The sequence below is a fragment of the Phasianus colchicus genome, unplaced genomic scaffold, assembly GCF_987193195.1.
Source record: "Phasianus colchicus unplaced genomic scaffold, bPhaCol1.hap1.1 HAP1_SCAFFOLD_93, whole genome shotgun sequence".
Classification (NCBI taxonomy): Eukaryota; Metazoa; Chordata; class Aves; order Galliformes; family Phasianidae; genus Phasianus; species Phasianus colchicus.
The window spans coordinates 42,026-59,095 of record NW_028325264.1 but is presented as its reverse complement, the minus strand read 5'-3'; the positions used below and the strand labels follow the sequence as shown (position 1 = coordinate 59,095).

Sequence of the window (17,070 nt, the reverse complement as noted above, 5' to 3'; positions counted from 1 at the left end):
CCAGAAGAGCCCCCTGGAGCCCCCAAACCTCTCTAGGATGTCTCATGCAGATCCTTCTGCATGATTCCAAGGGGGGATAAGAGGGGATAAAGGAGGGTGTGGGTGGGGTGAGAAAGGGGTCAGTGGGACTTTTTTGGACTGGAAAGGGGGGTTGTGTGGAATCTAGGGGGGGAAGGTGTGAGTGAGTGGGACTGCTGTGGGGTGGAAAGGGGTTCTGGTGATGGAGGGAGGGATGGAAGGGAAAAACTGGGGAGTTGTGGGGAGCTTCTATAGAGTGTAAAAGAAATAATTTAAAAAAATAAAATATTAAAAAAAAAAATAGGAGGACTCTGGGAACTACAGGCCAGTGAATTCTCACCTCTGTGCCTGGGAAGATCATGGAACAGATCATCCTGGATGACATGCTTGATCACATGAGGAAAGGGCGTGTGATCCGTGACAGCCAGCACGGCTTCACCAGAGGAAGGTCATGCTTGACCAATCTGGTGGCCTTTTATGATGGAGTGACGGCATCGGTGGACAAGGGAAAGGCGACCGATGTCATTTACCTGGACTTGAGCAAGGCCTTTGACATGGTCCCCCACCACATCCTTCTCTCCAAACTGGAGGGATGTGGATTTGATGGGTGGACCACTCGATGGATAAGAAAGTGGTTGAAAGGCCACAGACAGAAGGTCGTCATCAATGCCTCCATGTCCAGGTGAGGCTGGTAATGAGTGGCTTCCCCCAGGGGTCTGTCTTGGGACCGGTGCTCTTTAACATCTTTATCAATGACATCGATGACGGAATCGAGTGCACCCTCAGCAAGTTTGCTGACGACACCAAGCTGAGTGGTGCCAGTCGACACGGTTGAAGGAAGGGATGCCATTCAGAGGGACCTCGAGAGGCTAGAAAGGTGGGCCCGGGTGAACCTGATGAGGTTCAACACGGCAAAGTGCAGAGTTTTGCACTTGGGCCGGAGGAATCCCAGGCATCCCTACAGACTGGAAAGAGCGGTCCTTGAGAGCAGCCCTGTGGAGAAGGACCTGGGGGTCTTGATGGATGACAAACTTAACATGAGCCAGCAGTGTGCCCTTGTGGCTCGGAAGGCAAATGGTATCCTGGGCTCCATCAGAAGAGGGGTGGCCAGCAGGGACAGGGAGGTGATTGTTCTTGGTTGTTCCCCTCTTGTGAGGCCCCATCTGGAATACTGTGTCCAGGTCTGGAGCCCCCAGTACAAGAAAGACAGGGAGCTGTTGGAGAGGGTCCAGAGGAGGGCCACGAAGATGATCAGGGGACTGGAGCACCTCCCCTATGAAAACAGGCTGAGGGAGTTGGGCTTGTTCATCCTGGAGAAAAGAAGGCTGAGGAGTGACCTCATTGCAGCATTTCAGTACCGAAAAGGAGCCTACAAACAGGAGGGGAATCAACTCTTTGAAAGGGTTGATGACTGCAGGACGAGGGGAAATAGTTTGAAGTTGAGGGAGGGGAGATTTAGGTTGGACGTTGGGGAAATTCTTTACAGGTGCTGGAACAGCTGCCCAGAGAGGTTGTGGATGCCCTGTCCATCCCTGGAGGTGTTCAAGGCCAGATTGGATGGGGCCCTGGGCAGCCTGGCCTAGCATTAAACAGGGAGATTGGTGGCCCTGCATGTGGCAGGGGGGTTGGAGATTTGTGATCCTTGAAGTCCCTTCCAACCCTGGCCATTCTGTGATTCTGTGATTCTGTGATTCTGTAAAGGGGGTCTAGGGCAGAGAGTGGGGGTTGTGGGGGGATGACTGGGGGGAGGAGAATGAAGCTTCCATGAGTGGAAAGGGGGCCAGGGGGAAGGAGGGAGGGAAGAGCTGGTGGTTGTGGGGGGCTACTATGGGACATAAGGGGGGTCCTGTTAGGGAATATTGGGGGTCAAAATGGGGGAATGGACTCTAGAGGTCAGGAAGGAGGGCATGGGGGGTACAGGGGACTCTATGGATCAGAAAATGGGGTCAGGAAGGAGGGGGGCAAACTGAGGGGACTGGGGGATGGTAGGAGACTATGGTTCAGAATAGGGGAATTAGAGTGGGGGTATTTGGGGGGACAGGGAATTCTTGAGGTCAGGTAGAGGGGACTGGGGGGGGGGGTGAATCTGCGGGACAAAATGGGAAGACGTACGGGGGGGGCGGGAAAGGGGACACAAGGGATCAGAGTGGGGGACCGAGGAAGGAACGGGATGGGAGGGGGCCAGGCATGGGACCCTGGGGGTCAGAATGGGGAACAGGGGCAGACACTGGTGGAGGAACAACTGGGGAGGGGTGGACGAGGACTCCATCGATGAGAGTGGGGGAATTGGAGGTGGGGACAAGGGGGAGTGGAACCCCAGGGGTCAGACTGAGGGACTCCAGGGGTTGTAGGCGACCCGTGGTGGAGGTGGGGGGAAGGCAGTGAAATACCCTGGGTGGGGGACGGGGGGCACGGGGCCTGAAGCCTGAGTGGGGCTCGAAGGGCAGTGGGGGGTGAAGAAGACCGGGAGAGTGGGGGGACGGAGAGCCCTCAGGGATCTCCTGGGGAGGTGGGAGAGCGACTCGGGGGAGGGCAGAGCTCCAAGGATGGGATGCAACAGGCAGGCATCAAGATACTCCCCTCGATCCTCCTTCCAAGCGTCTCTCTATGCAATTATCTGGATATTTCCAACCATACAAACACCATAATCCTCAAAGGAAGAGGAGGGATTGATGTGGGGTGCTCTGTTCGGCAGCAGGGATTAGCACATCGGTTTAAGAACCAACGTGTGAGTTTAGCAAAAGGAACCCATGAGCGATAGTTCCGAAACTTTCCGTTTCAGCTTCAGGGGGAGAACAGCCTCGTTTCTCCTCCGGAACTTCGCACGGGGACACAAATGAACGCTTCTCCCTTCTGCCTCGATGACTGTGCCTCGCAAGAAGCCTCGATCCCCGGCGTTCGCTGCTTCGGAGCTGTTCCAGCCAGAACCGCAGCGACCGACCGCGAGGTACGGGGGTTTTCGCTCGGTCCCCTCACCCAGGATCCCCGAGACAACAGAGCGGCCGGGCAGCTCTGGCGAGAGCGGCTGACGCGGCGGGGACGTCGCCAGGGCAACGGCTCTGCATCCGCGCCCCCGCCGAGAAGAAGCCTCTGGGAGGGCAGCCTCGCGTCGCTGCCCACCACAGACGGAGAGGAGGAGTCGGGCTGTGAGGATCAGGCGGGCTGTTTCAGCGAGGAGAAACCGTAAGCCGCCCGTACGCGGGACTACACCGCAAGGAGGGTTGCGATCGCTGTCGGTGAGCGGTAAGTGCGGGGGCTCCCGTTAACGAGCCGGCAACGGGGCGAGGGCAGAGCCAGCAGTACCGGCAGCGGGGCGGGGCTGATCAGTCACACCCCATTAGGCTATCGAGTAGTGTTAGTGTGCCCCCAGATGGACCCCTGGGGGACAGCGCTGGTGACCGGCCTCCGCCGGGATGTGGAGCCACTGACAACAACCCTCGGGCTTCCACCATCCAGCCAATTCTCTATCCACTCGAGAGGCTGCTCCTCAAATCCATCTCTCTCCAATTAGAGATAAGGATATGGGGCGGGACCATGTCAAAGGCATCACACAAGCCCAGGTGCATGACATCAGTTGCCCCTCCTTGGACCACCAGTGCCGGCACTCCCAATGTAGAAGGCCACCAGATGGCTCAGGCACGATCTGCCCTTGGTGAAGCTGTGCTGGCTGTCTTGGATCGCGTCCTCATCTCGCATGTGTCTGAGCATCTCTTCCAGGAGCATCCACTCCAAGATCTCCTTGCGCTCAGAGCTCTGCCTGGCAACCATCTGCCTTCCTTTCCCCTGTTCTGGATTTCCCTTCCAGCTGTGTTCCCCGTGAAAAGGCAAATGGTTTCTCACTGTACAGCTGTTCCAGTCAAGCTTAATGTGGCCTTCAGACTGCCAGCTCAAATCTTTGTCTCAGTGCTGTCAGACAGAGAATGTAAATGTTCCCCTTGTGGACGGCAGTGTTGGTTTGAAACTCCCTGCCTACAGTTACAAGCAAATCCACCTTTGCAGAGCTCCTGGCAATACAGTTCCCAGCTGCAGGCAGGAGTGCTCACAAGCCCTCTGGGGAAAGGAGAGGCCTTTCAGAAGCCCTCATGTTCCCTGTGCCCCTGCCTGCTCCTCGTCCCCACAGAGCTCCCCTGCGGTTCTCCCACGGAATTTCTGTTGCTGGGAGGGAGCTATGGGGATACGAGGGGACACATCAATTCTTCTGCACAGGAAGTGTGCACGGCCAGCAGAGATGGCTGCCGTCCTGGGAATCCGCTCTTGGAGAGCATGGGCCTACCGGGCCTTGGGAGCAGCTCTTGTTGCCACCCAAACTCCTCTCTCAAAGCACGGCTCCATCACATTAGTTGATGGCAACAGACACGACACCAGCAGACCGACTGGAAATAAGGCCAATTTATTTTTATTGGGAGTACTGCGTCCAGGGCTGGGGCCCCAGTACAAGAAAGACGCAGAGCTTTGGATCGAATCCAGAGGAGGGCCACTAAGATGATCAGAGGGCTGGAGCACCTCTCCTATTGAGAAAGGTGGAGGGAACTGGGCTTGCTTAGTTTGGTGAGGAGAAGGCTCCGGGGAGACCTCATTGTGGCCAATTCTTGAAGGGAGGATATAAAGTGGAGGGGGAACGGCCGTTGACGAGGCTGGATAGTGACAGGACAAGGGGGAATGGTTTTAAACTGTGGAAGGGGGGGCAGAATTTGGTTAGATGTTAGCAGTTCTTCCCGCGGAGGGTGGTGACGTGCTGGAACAGCTTGCCGAGAGGTGGGGGATGCCCCATCCCTGGAGGCGTTCTAGGCCAGGCTGGATATGGCTCTGGGCAGCCCGGTCTGGTGGTCGGCGACCCCGCACATAGCAGGTGGGTTGAAACTAGACGACCTTCAATGCCCTTTTCAACCTAGGCCATTCAATGAGTCTTTGATTCTATGATCTTCCATTCACAGGTGGAAATCTGGACAGCTTCCCAGCCCCCTTGCCGAGAGCTCCACCGCGGTCACCACCGTTGGCTGCACCTTCCCCTCTGGAGCGACGCGAGCATCGAGCACTGCAGAGGTGAAAAGAACAGCGCACGGAGCGTTACGGGCTGAGCGCAGGCAAGTAGTGCAGGCTGGGCTCCAGCCCGGCTCTCAGGATCTGCTGCCTGTGGAGCTCACCAGGGGAGCTGCCGCTTCAGCTCCAGCTTCTGCCGGTTTCTTTCCGCTGTGCTGGCAAAAGCCTCTTGCTGATGGAGGTGCGGCTCCAACCTTTGGAGCACCTGAGCCACTCGTGGGGAAAGGAGGCTGCAGCAGGAGGAGAAAGTCATCCCTTGGGCTCTGCTGAGCCCCCCTGCCTCTCCCCTCACCCAGCCCAGCATCCCCGTGCTGCCACGTGTCCCCACCCTTGCACCCCGCCAGAGTTTTTGGCCGGGCCGGGCCTGTCCCCGAGCTGCAGGGTCACAGCTGCCCGAGTGCCTCAGGCAGCCAGCAGAGCCCGCACACACTTACTCAGCATGCAGTGCCAGCTTGGTCGCTGTTCCCATTTTACTTCCCGGCAGAGGATCCACATCCTTCCTCCACCTCCTCTCCACTTGCTGTCCCCTGGGCTGGGCTGGAGGATGCGGAGCACGCATGCTCTGCCTGGCCATCAGCTGCCAAAGAGGAGACGCTGTCAGCAAAGTGGCTGGGAGCACGGGGCTGTTTCTCAGAAGCCCTCTGTCAAGGGCCCTGCAGCAGGCCCCGGCAAGCAGGAGACTTGGCCCTGCCAGCCCACGGCTGCCCGCCGCCCTTCCCTTCTCCCTGCAGGGCTCTCCCTGCGAGGTGCCAAGCTCTCCTCCCCAGGAGGAGCAGGCCAGCCCCTGCCATGCTGCACAGCGCCTGTCCCACTCCCCACCCCCTCAGTCCTGCTGAGCTCGCAGCCTGGCTCTGAGGATGGCGGCTGTTGCCAGCAGGCTCGATCCCTGACAGTACCTGGGGTGGACGCTGGTCCGCCCCTACGCTCCAGCCTTCCCACGCCGCCCTTTCTGCCCGTGCTTGCTCTACTTGCTGCTGGTGCATGGGCCACGTGCGGTCTACTTCTTTCCACAATGCAGACACTTCCCGGAGCTCCTGCAGAGACACAGCAGCATACAGGATCAGCCTCAGCCCCTGGGACTTTCCTTCAGCTCCACGCTCCTGCTCCTCGCCTCTGGCAGCCGGTCAGCACTGTTTTGTCCCTGAAGGACCAGGGGCCCTAAAGGCAGGACGGGATCCGCAACTTGTAGCAAACGTGGCTCAGAGGTCGTATTCCACTCTCATGGCCCCTGCTCAAAATCAGAGTGCTGTGGCAGGTGGCAGGCCAGGAGGCGAGAAAAGATAGGGAAGGTGTGCAGCACCCTCCATCTACTGAAGAGGAGCTGAAGGAGCGGGTAGAAATGTGAAATGATGGCACCCCAAGGGCTGTGCTCCAGGTCACTGCACACACAGAGGCTTTTGCTTCCCTCCCTGTGGAAGCACTCAAGGCCAGGCTGGGTCAGGCTTAGAGCAACCTGGTCTAGAGACAGGTGTCCCTGCCTACAGCAGGGGATTGGAACTAGGTGGTCTGAGTGGCCCCTTCCAACCCAAACTTCTCTATGATTCTACCATTCTGTCATTTGTGCAGTCTCAAGCAGCACAGTCCCCGTAGCAAGGCAGGGCCGGTACCTGCAGCACCCTCTTAGACTCCTCTGTGGCAGGGAGTGCAGTGCTGGTCTGGGCAGGAGTAGATGCTTCCTTCTGTCCCGCTGTCTTCGTCCCGCGGGAGCTGCCTGCACATGGCGGGAGCGCGCTGCAAACAGACACAAGAGGAGTCTGCAGGAGCCCAGGGCACCTCGGTCTCCCCCCGTGCTCCCACAGCCGTAAAGATGGGCTCCGGTGCAGTGCGGAGAGACCCCTGAAGGGAGAAGAGCTTCTGCCATCAATGGGGATCAGCATTCAGCTCCCCCAGGGATCGGGGGCCAGGGTGGAACATGAAGCTGGTGTGTCTGCCTTGAGCAATTGTGCCGCGTGCTTGCCATCCCTGGAGAGAACGGCTCCCACTGGGACACGTGTGTCAGGAGCCTTTCTGGGTGCTGAGAGCTGGCAGCTCCAAAGGGGAGGCTACTCCTACACGAGCACACGCATCTCCTTCTTCTTTTCACCCAAGGCTCTCACCTGGCAGAAGGCTCCTTCACCACGTCTTGCTGCCTTGAGCTTGGCTTGCGCTGCAGCAGCATGGAGGGGGGAAGTGTCTTCCGCCTCTGCAGCAGCCTGCCGGCAGAGCCCCCTGGAACCAAGACAGAAAGAAGTTCTTCAGAGCAGCCCCACGGACACAGCACGTGAACCTGGATCCGGTCACCCGGCACGGGACAGGGCCCACCTCCCTACAGCTGGGACCCGTTCCCTCACCTCTACTCATCTTCCGCTCTACTGCAGCTTTCTTTTCCGCGGCAACCTCTGCTCTGCTCTTTTCCACAGTGAGCTGAAACCTGGAAACAAAGAGTGACAACCCTTGAAGAAGGATGACTTCCTACCCCACACAGTTGGTTGGCAGTATTTATCTATGTGCTATGCAAAGCGTGGCATCCTTTTCCTTCCTGGCCACGCCAAACCAGCACACGTAGCCCAAATTCCTCTGCACGTGCAGTCCATTCTCTCTGATGAGAATCGGGACAGCTTGGGCACCAGTAACACAACCATGATTCCCAGGAGCCAGACTTTCCAGGATTTCTACCCGACTGGATGCCGAGCACGGAGACCCAGCAGGGCACGTCTCAGAGGAGGAGGTGGGAAATAAGCCTGTCTCCTGGCCAGCTAAGTGCTGCAGAGGAAATGCGCTCACCTCGGGAACACCCGGATCCCATGGGCGGTGGTCTCTGGCCCGAAGTCAGCAGAATCTTCTGTCCAAAATCTCTGCAAAGGGACACAGACCTGCTGGAGGCTTGCCAAGGCCATTTTTTCATGGCTCTTCTTGACAGGAAGCAAGCCTGGCTCCCATGCCAAGAGAAAGCTGCTCTCCACCAAAGCCTCTTCCGTGAACATCAGAGCTTTGTTCTGCTCTGAAGGAGCAGGATGGCCAAATAGAGAGGCTGTGCAAGAGCACTGCCAGGCTTTCTGCAGGGGCAGAGATCCAGGAAATCTCTTTGCCAGTGGAGAAAGCCGTGGGGACAAGCATTGGACTGGCCTGCCACATCCAGGCTGGCCAGCAGTGATCTGATGGCGCACCCTCAAAACCTCCTCAACTTACAGTGCGGAACAGAGAAAGGACGGTGGCATTGCTTTCCAGCGTTGCAATGCAGCTGCAGAAGAACCTCATGAGGAGGAAGTCGTCTTGGCACGTCATAACGCCAATGTTCTTAAAGACAAATGAGACGGGCTCCCTGTTCCTCAGGAGGTGACAGTATAAGAGCACACTCTCTCGCACGCAGCGCAGCACCACGTTCAGCGGGACGCCGGAGGCTCGCGAGAGCTGCCGGTAGTTGAGCGACTCAATCTTGACATCGTCTGCAAGGAGAAGGCACAGCCTCACTGCCACAGCAAGCCACATTCCCATGCAACATGATCGTGACCAAATCCCATAGAAAAGGTCTTTCGGAGAAACAGCTCTTGAGCTGTGGTTCCTTCGGGACGAACTCACGCTGTACCCCGAGCTTTGCAGACAATTCTCTGCTGCTCCCGGCCATTTCCAGAGAGCAGGGATAACACACCCAGCCAGACGTGGGACAGGAAGGGGAAGGTGGCTGCTGCCTTCTCACCAGGGATGATGTCGTTGGGAGACTGGAGGTCCTGCAGCCACAGCACCCCGATGTCCAGCTGGAAGACAGGCCTTAGCACCGAAACTGCCTCTTCTTTGCTGTGGAATTGCTCTCGGACCCCAGCAAAGACCCCGAGCCCCGGAACCAGGACTCCCTGCACGGGGAAAAGACAGAAAGGCTGACGAGTGTGTACTTTAGGGGCGGCAAAAGCCACAAACATCAAGAGCATGGGGTCACTGCTCTCCGCCCTCCCCACTCCTGATGGACAGCAGGGTGAGATGGGGCTCTCCGGAAAGCTTTGGAAAAATCTGTGATCCCTGCAAGACAGTCACCTTCGCATAGTATTTCCCAACATCCTTTGGCTAGAGAAGAGCCCGGGCATTTACAGCACAGGGCTTAAGCCTGGGACTTATTCCCAAGGACATCCTTGGCATAGGGCCAGAAAAAATCCCCCACCCATTTCTCCCTTGGCTCTCCCCGTTCTGATCACAGGGCAGAGCAAAGCCCCTGCGTGTGCCAAACGTTTGCTCAGGGCAGCTCTGGCCTTGGGTTTCCCTCCCAGTTGGCCAACAGGCTGCTCTGGGCACCCGGCTTGGGCTCAGCGTGCTGCTCAGTGTGGTGCTCAGGGAGGGACTGCTCTGTGAGGCCCACACTCTTGGCGGGACTGAACCTCTCTCCAGGGCAAGGGACACCAGCATACCAGCCCACCTTGTCCAGCTTCATCTGTTCCAGGATGTAATCAGACACGGCATCCCAGACCGCCACAATCTCTGCAAAGGAAAGAAAAGACATGTCATGCTCCAGGACAGCCTCTTCACAACTGCTTGGCAAGCTCCTCACACAGACAGTGATCGATACAGGCACACGCACACACCCCAGAAAAGCACCGCCATGGCTAGCGGAGCTGGGCTTTGCTCTGATTTCAGCCTTATTCAGGGCCCCGAGGGGAAACGGGGACATAGGAAGCCTGTGGGACACAGGATGCCTTTCCTCCCAGAGCAGGAACCTACGGAAACACCTGTAGGTGTGTTCTCCCAGGGAAACCTGGTCTTGGACTGCCCTATCACAGGGGACTGAGCATGCCTAAAGGAACCTGGGGGCTCTGGGCAGCTCTACTATTGGGACCTGGCTGCCACGTGGTCCCCAGAAGAGCTGGACCCTTGGGCAGGGCTCTTGCAGCAGCCCCCAGCCATGCCCAGCCAAGCACAGAGAGCAGGAGCTGAGGCTTTGGACAGCTAACAGCCCCGTGCGATGCCTTGGGAAGGGAGTCCGGAAAGCCTTACCTTTGGTAGAGAGTTCCAGCAGCGTTGGGAACGTGTAGACCAGCTCCGAGCTGAGGCTCACAGTCCAACAGCCTTCCATGTCGCTGGCCGACAGCCCTCAGCTCAGAACTAAGGATGCCCTCCACAAACAAGGCTCCTCAACCAACCAACAATTCTCCGCAAAGTGCCCCTGCTCCTCCACGTGTCAACAAAGGTCACCCAGTGCAGCCTTGCTGCCCCTGAGCCAACTCCTGACCGCAGAAGGACAGAGCCCCTGAGCAGTGCTGCAGCAGCGCCCAGGCCTTGCAGGGAAGTGCTGGCACTGATGCTGCCCTGTGGAAGATCTCCTTGTGATGCAGCGCATCGCACTGTGACATCAGCCCGGGTCACCTGGAGCTCTGTTGGGTCACTGGCATGGAGAGGAGATCTCCTCTTCCAGGAGGAGTTCCAGTTAACTTACTGAATTCTGTTATGAAAGAACGCAAGCCTAACTTTAATGGCTTAGTAAGAGAAGTTGTTTCACGTCTGCTTAATAAACAAAAACCTGTGCGTTCACAGGCACACACACACCTCACGAGGTTGAAATATCATTATTGACAGTCACCGTGGTTTACTCGGCAAATGGCACGAGAACTTGCCACGTGTCATACAGGCTGAAGCTGGTGAGCTGCTGGCGACGCACAACGATGATGACACTGCATCACGGCTGTGCCACGCTGATGTCACATGTGGTCTCCTCTGGTGGTGGCACAGAGTTCACCACCGTGTGTGTCCCCGTCCTCGTGGCAGGCAATGATGGGCACCAGAGGGCTCCAGTGTCACTGAGTCCGGCTGTAGGCAGGCCTGGAGGGGTGACAAAGGACAGCAAGAGGCTCAGAGACAGCACGGTGACAACGCGGGGCCACCAGTGCCTACCTCTGTGTGGTGATCACAGCACAGGGAATAATGTCATCCAAGGGATGGTGACACACGAGTGATGGCGACACCGGATGACGGTAACAACAGTGACAGCCAGGGATGGGGACACTGCATCACGGCTGTTCCACATCGAGGTCACCCTGTGTCACGGTGTTACCTGAAGACAGTGACACTCGATGACACCCAATGGCATCCAGTGAAGGTGATACCCAACGATGGTGACACCACCAACCCCATGTCACACCCCACGTGTCCCCCAACTGTCCCCAGCCCCCCTCCCTGTACCCCTCCTCATCACCTCTTCAATGAGGATGGCACCGCGCTGCAGTTGTGCCACCATGGCAGGGGGGACAGCTTGGGACAGTCATGGACAGCCAGGGTGACAGCGACACCAGGCTCCAGGAGCTGTAGGACGCTGATGGGGCTCTCGAGGTAAACGGGTTGGTACGGCCCCAGATTCCATGGTTACAGTGACAGTGTGGACTTCGGGACAGGCGGTTGTCCCGGTGCTGGCATCCGGTGCTGGGACCGGGGGGGGGGGGGGGGGGGGCAGACAGGTGGACCCTGGGGGTCAAAACGGGGGAGGCACAGAGGGGAGGGGTGGGCACCTTCGGCCCAGGGAGCCGAGCGCGTTCCACCGCCGCCTCCTCCTCTCCCTCCCTCCCTCCGCCGCTCGGGCGCGTAGCGCTTCCCCACGCCGCTCTTCCTTCCCTCCACCCCCTGCCGCTCCTCCCTTTTCTCCCCCCGGCCCCCTCCGGGCCCCGTCCTCCCTCCCCACCGGCTCCGCTCCCTCCCCCGGCTCCCGGGGGTCTAGCCGAGCTGCCCTCCCCCTTCACCGCCCCTACCCGGCACCGCGCCCCTTTCCCCGGGCCGTGCCGGGGATTACGCGCAAATCGCCTCGGCCTTAACCCTGTTTGCGGCCGCTCGGGCTGTCGGGGAGCTCCCGGGGTGTGCGGACGGCCCTTCTCCGTTGCCCCGGACCGGACCGGACCGGACCGGCGACCCCCGGCCCTCATCGAGCGACCTTCGAGCTCGGCGCCCCCTAGACTCGCAGGAGGGGCCCGAGGGGGTGAGAGCATAAAGGGCAGCCCTACTGAGCAGCCCCTTGCCCCCGCTGGGGGATCTGGGCTCAGCAGCTGGTCCCGCGTATAGGGCGAGCACTGCGATGTAGTCCTTCGAGGCATGGGTCGGGACGCGATCCGAGGCTGGGACGTGGGCTGGGACATGGGCCCTGCGTTAAATGCAGAGCAGAGATGGACACCGTGTGCATCCGTTCATGGGGGCACCACGCCTTAAGGAGCAGCACATTTCTCTGCCCTCCACCAAGCCTTTTATTGACACACTGAGTGTTTACTTGGAGGCTTCTCAGTTTACGAGTTACCAGCATACCCTTGAACCAGCATACCAGCCAACGTCTCATGGCTCTTCAAGTGGAGCTCATGTCTCCTACAAACTCAACCCTTTCACTGATTGTTTTTTTCCTCTTGCTGTACAACAGCAGGGTATGTGAAAGAGCAGAATTTCAGAGGAGATAGGAAACAAAGCTCCATCACCACGTGAAGCCACGCTGTTCTTTTCTCCAGCATTGCTGTGTTGCTTTCGTTCCAGCCTGCCCTTTTGAGTTCACAGCTGCCAGGTTTGATCACAGAAAGTAATCACTGGGTTGTCTACTTGGTAAGTGCAAACATCAGGAAAGCAGTTGGAATTCACAAGAATAGAAGAAAGGAAATTGCATTGCTAATATTTAAAGATATAGTCATTTTCTTTGTGGTTTTAGGCTTTCATACAGAGCATTGGGATACTGCAAACTGAGGGTAGTTTGCAAAAAGTAGCAATTTTTGCCTCTCCTGCCCTCCCTCTCAGTAAAAAGGTGAAGTACCTTCTGTATTTTATTAAGCCTACTAAGTTAAAGTGGTGCACCACTAACTCAAGCCCAAAGAAGTGCTGCAGTGGTATAGCTCATCGGGAGACTGAAACTGCTGCAGCTCTTCCAGCAATAGAAAAAAGAACTATTTTTGTTGACCGGGAGTTTATGAGTGGTCTGTTGTTGAATTGCTTTTGTTGAAGGGTTGTAACCTCAGAAGGGAGCAAGCCAGATGACTGACAGCAGGTTACTTTTTTGATGATGGTGAGAAATTGCATGTGGTTGTCCGAGGATGTTTGGTCTCCCTCCCTTTACCCCCAGGTGAAAGATACTGCTAAGGAATACCATCCTACAAAAGCCTGTAGACTAAGAATTGGTGTCAGAGTCATGTTAGCTCCCCTACTTACCACGTGATGCACTGGATAATCACACGACTGCTGTTCTGTATCCTTTGACATCATCCAGCCTCTGTAGCCATGGCCATGCTTTGTGGCAGAAGTGGTCTGCTATTAAATATTTGTCATCCTTGCACCCTGCTGAACCACAAAAGCCAAAAACAAGAAACAAGACTCTTATTTAAGCTACTTCTTCAGCTCCAGCCCTGTACATATTCTACTACCTTAAAGTTCAAACCGGTTCTTGGTGTCCCTTTTGCCCCATTTTTTATTTCATATGCCCTAAATCTTACAGCTGTGACTAGATAGATAGACAATTTTGTTCACCTCATTTCATCCCCTGGAGTTCAAAACTTAGTTTCCATTAGTGGAAAGCTAGTATAGGCCCCTGAAGACTACAACAACCTACTTAAGCTTAAGGTATGTTTCAAGGTCGTGTTGGATAAGGAGGAAAGAAATCAGCTCCTACTAGCTAATGAAAACTGGAATGTCATTTCAGATCAGGCCTGCCAGTTTGGGCTCCAAGATGCCAAATTTGTTTTTTCACTTCTTTTTGTTCAGGGGATAGATTCAAACCTGCTGACAAGCCTGCCCTTAGTGATTTCCCCTCATGTGAGCTTTGCTCACCCTATCTGAGAGCCCCATTTTACAGAGACCAAGGTCTGTGCACTGCTTGACAGAACTAACTGAAAATCACAGGCCAAGTACTCCTCTAAAAACATGTAATTCTGTCAAAGCAGACATGGAATTTGAGGACAGGTGTCAAAACCACAGGATTATTTATTTATTTGTTTGTTTATTTTTAGGGGCATGCTGCTGTGTTTGCAGAGGGGCAAGAGAACTGAAGGCAAGGGAACTTAAGTTGAGGAGGTGCTGCCCACTAAAATAAACCATGGCACCTGTCCCCTGAAGGAAGGGGGTGGTGGTCTGGGAGGAAACCTTCCAGAGGTCTACGGTTGAACCAGATGATATTCATGGCCTTTTCCTACCTTAACGATTCTGTGAGTCCATAATTCAGAGAGCAATCTTCACAGCTGGCCTGGGAGCAGGAAGTGAGCATATAGCTGGTCTGCCAAACTGCATCAGAACATCTCCATGAGGGGAGATGGAGTTTGTTTCATTTCATCCTGGTTTTTTGACTTCGTTCCAAGTTGTGTTTTTGTGTGTTGTTTTTATTTTCTTTTCCTTCAAGTTTTTCCACTTAGTCTAGACGTTTGGGTTTGAATTTCTCAGTAGTCCGCTGTATACGCTGCGTTCAAAGATGTCTCATATCCTTCTGTCTCTTCTGTTCCCTGCCCTTAATGACTCAGTGAGAACTGGATCAACAGAGTGAATGCTTCATTATTGACTTTTTTTTTTTTTTTTTAAACATGAAACGCATTGAAAATAGTAACACATGCCTGCCTTCTCTAAGCAAAATATTTTGGCTGTGTTGGACACGCTGAAACATACAGATTTTGAATTCAATGCAAATGTTTTGTTTAGACATTGACAACAAAACCCCCATCTCTTGAAGTACTTCCATTCTTCATGGAAAACAAACAAACAAACAAACAAAACAACAAAAAAGCCTTTCCATTGAAGAACTTGCCATTTTCTTTCCCTAAATTGAGGCAGGAAGACCTTAAAACAATGATTTTTCTTCATATTTTTTTTTCCAGCATTGCCTTCAGCATGTACCATATAAAGAATATATGCTAATGTTCATCAACTGATGCTAGCATCAAATTTCCTTCTTTTCTTGGCACATAATACGCACGCCTACTTTGAGTAAATTCTTCAAGGAAATGTTGCTCATTCTCCTCATAGTAGATATGCCAGTTGGATTCTTTTCTGTTAAGTAATTTTGGATGACATCCAAAGGTAAGGTTTGATCAACGGGGTAACTGGGTAGTTCCTGCCAGACAGATAGGTGGTAACAACCCACAGGAAATGGATTACAAGCAGAGAAAAAAGCACTTAGTTTTCAACCCTTCAGAGAGAGCCAAAGTAACACAATGGGTTAAGGAACACATTTAAAACTAACGGTATGTTTTATTATTGGCCAAATCCTGATACCTGTCTTGAAGCCCGCTCCTTTCTCTTTGTGAGGGCATTCAGACAAAATGCTGTAGAAGTTCTGGATTTCTCCCACTTCACAGTGTCTGTTGCTTGGGAATATTTCGTGCAAGGAACCTGAAAAAATGCTTTCGCCCACACTTTCTTCACAGACTTTTTCCACCTTGTGCTTTTTCTTGTCGTTATTATTCCTCTTGTTACTGTAATTGCTGCTTCTGTATGTATCTGTACAAGACAGGATGCTCTTAAACAGTTCCCCACTGTTTTCAGTGTCACAAGGTGGAAGTTATTAATGCAGCTGGCAGGAATGTGTCTGTTGCCTTAGGGAAGGGCTGCAGGAAGCAAGAAATTGCAGTGAGAAGAAAGCCCTGCCCTCAGAAAAGAATTTCAGTGAAGGACCAGCAGAGGTATGGAGGGACAACCCACCTGCCACTTCATTGCCTTCTTCTTGTTTTACTTCCCCTTCTCAGTATTTTTTCTCAGATGTTAGCATCTCCTACTTTCTCTGTTGTTCTACTGACTTGATTCGGAGATATCTAGCAGGAGGTTGATGTGTTTCTCATTCAGTATTGTCAGGGCATTAGGAAAAGTATTAACAGCAGGTTGTGTGTTTATGGCCTCAAGTTGTGCCAGGAAGATTCAGATTGGACATTAGGAAAAATTTCTTCTTCAAAGGTGTGGTTAGATGCTGAAATGGGCTGCCCAAAGAGATGGTGGAGTCACCTTCCCAGGAGGTGTTCAGAAAACATTTAGATGTCGTACTGAGGGACATGGTTTAGTGGGGAAATATTGGTGGTAGGTGGATGGTTGGACTGGATGATCTTGAAGGTCTTTTCCAACCTTGGTGATTTGATGATTTGATGATGATGAAGAGGACTACAGTGATCAGAATGGGGGAACTGGAAGGGGGAAAAAGGGGAGGGGAGGCGCAACCCCGGGGGTCACACAGAGCGACGGGGGAGGCTGTGGGCGACCAGTGGCGGGGGGAGGGGAGGAGGGCAGTGAAATACACGGGGCGGGGGAGGCGGGGAGACACAGGGCAGCTGCCCCCGCCGAGCGGAAGCCCCGAGCGCCACAGAGACCCCGCGGGGCCAACGCAGAGCGGCACGTGGCCCCCAGCCCCCTTAACCCCGGCCCCGCCCCGGTGCCCCCCCCGAACACCCACCTGTAGAAGCTGAGGCGGCGCTCGGAGCCCCGGGGTGCGCCGCCCCACTTCCGCACGGCCGCCTCCTCCTCGGGTCGCGGGGCTGGTGACGTCACCCAGCGGGGACGGCGCGGCGCACGCGCTGAGGCGCTGTCGCCACGGGGACGCCATCACGCATGCGCTGTCGCCGGGGGGGCGGCTTTACGCGCTGCAATGAGGGAGGGCGCGCCGTCTCCACGGCATCAGATGGAAAACGGCGCTTGGAGACTGCAGCTGCGGGGCAGCAGCTCAGCACAGCGCTGCCGATGACTGGAGCCGAGCGAGAAGCGGACTCCGCTGGGCCGGACTCCGTGCCGGGCTCGAACGCGCCTCGATCCGCGCGATCGCTCCCTCTCTTCCGGGGCTGCCCGGCTCAGCCAGGAGCCGCTCCCGGACACCGGGCGGGTCCCGCCTCTCGCGGTCAGCCGCCGCTTCTCGCAGCCCGGCAGCGCCTCGCCGCAACGACGGAGGACGGCTCGGTTCCCCCTCCGAGGACAGCCGGATTCTGACGGGGGACGGACGGGGCCGGCGGCGGTGCCCCCGCGCCGCCTTCCCCCGACCGCGCGGCGTCCCCGAGAGCGGCGGCGGGGCAGCGGAGCGGCGGAGCTCCGCTTTCCCCGCACGGAGCCCCGCGGCTCCTCCATCCCGCCGGCGCC

General features: G+C 55.7%; 1 protein-coding gene across 16 annotated transcripts; it reads right to left on the bottom strand.

Moving 5' to 3' along the window:
* Positions 1-4,398: 4,398 nt before the first annotated feature.
* Positions 4,399-16,981, bottom strand: LOC149911536 (uncharacterized). 16 transcript variants are annotated; one of them, XM_090133665.1, is made up of 16 exons: positions 16,397-16,981; positions 15,658-15,929; positions 13,186-15,563; positions 11,213-11,436; positions 10,567-11,071; positions 9,443-10,483; positions 8,735-8,888; positions 8,227-8,483; positions 7,822-7,892; positions 7,389-7,468; positions 7,155-7,266; positions 6,666-6,789; positions 5,955-6,092; positions 5,493-5,635; positions 5,163-5,288; positions 4,399-5,053 (listed from the first exon to the last, which is right to left on the bottom strand). In XM_090133665.1, exons 6-16 carry the CDS (start codon positions 9,692-9,694, stop codon positions 4,933-4,935), a joined length of 1,578 nt encoding a protein of 525 aa, XP_089989791.1. In that variant the 5' UTR covers positions 9,695-10,483; positions 10,567-11,071; positions 11,213-11,436; positions 13,186-15,563; positions 15,658-15,929; positions 16,397-16,981; the 3' UTR covers positions 4,399-4,932. The 16 variants fall into 16 exon arrangements, with proteins under 16 accessions (XP_089989791.1, XP_089989795.1, XP_089989803.1 ...); XM_090133669.1 differs by having other exon boundaries at positions 15,658-15,767; XM_090133677.1 differs by lacking the exon at positions 16,397-16,981 and having other exon boundaries at positions 9,443-9,504; positions 10,018-10,483; positions 15,658-16,369.
* Between the last annotated feature and the right edge of the window lie 89 nt (positions 16,982-17,070).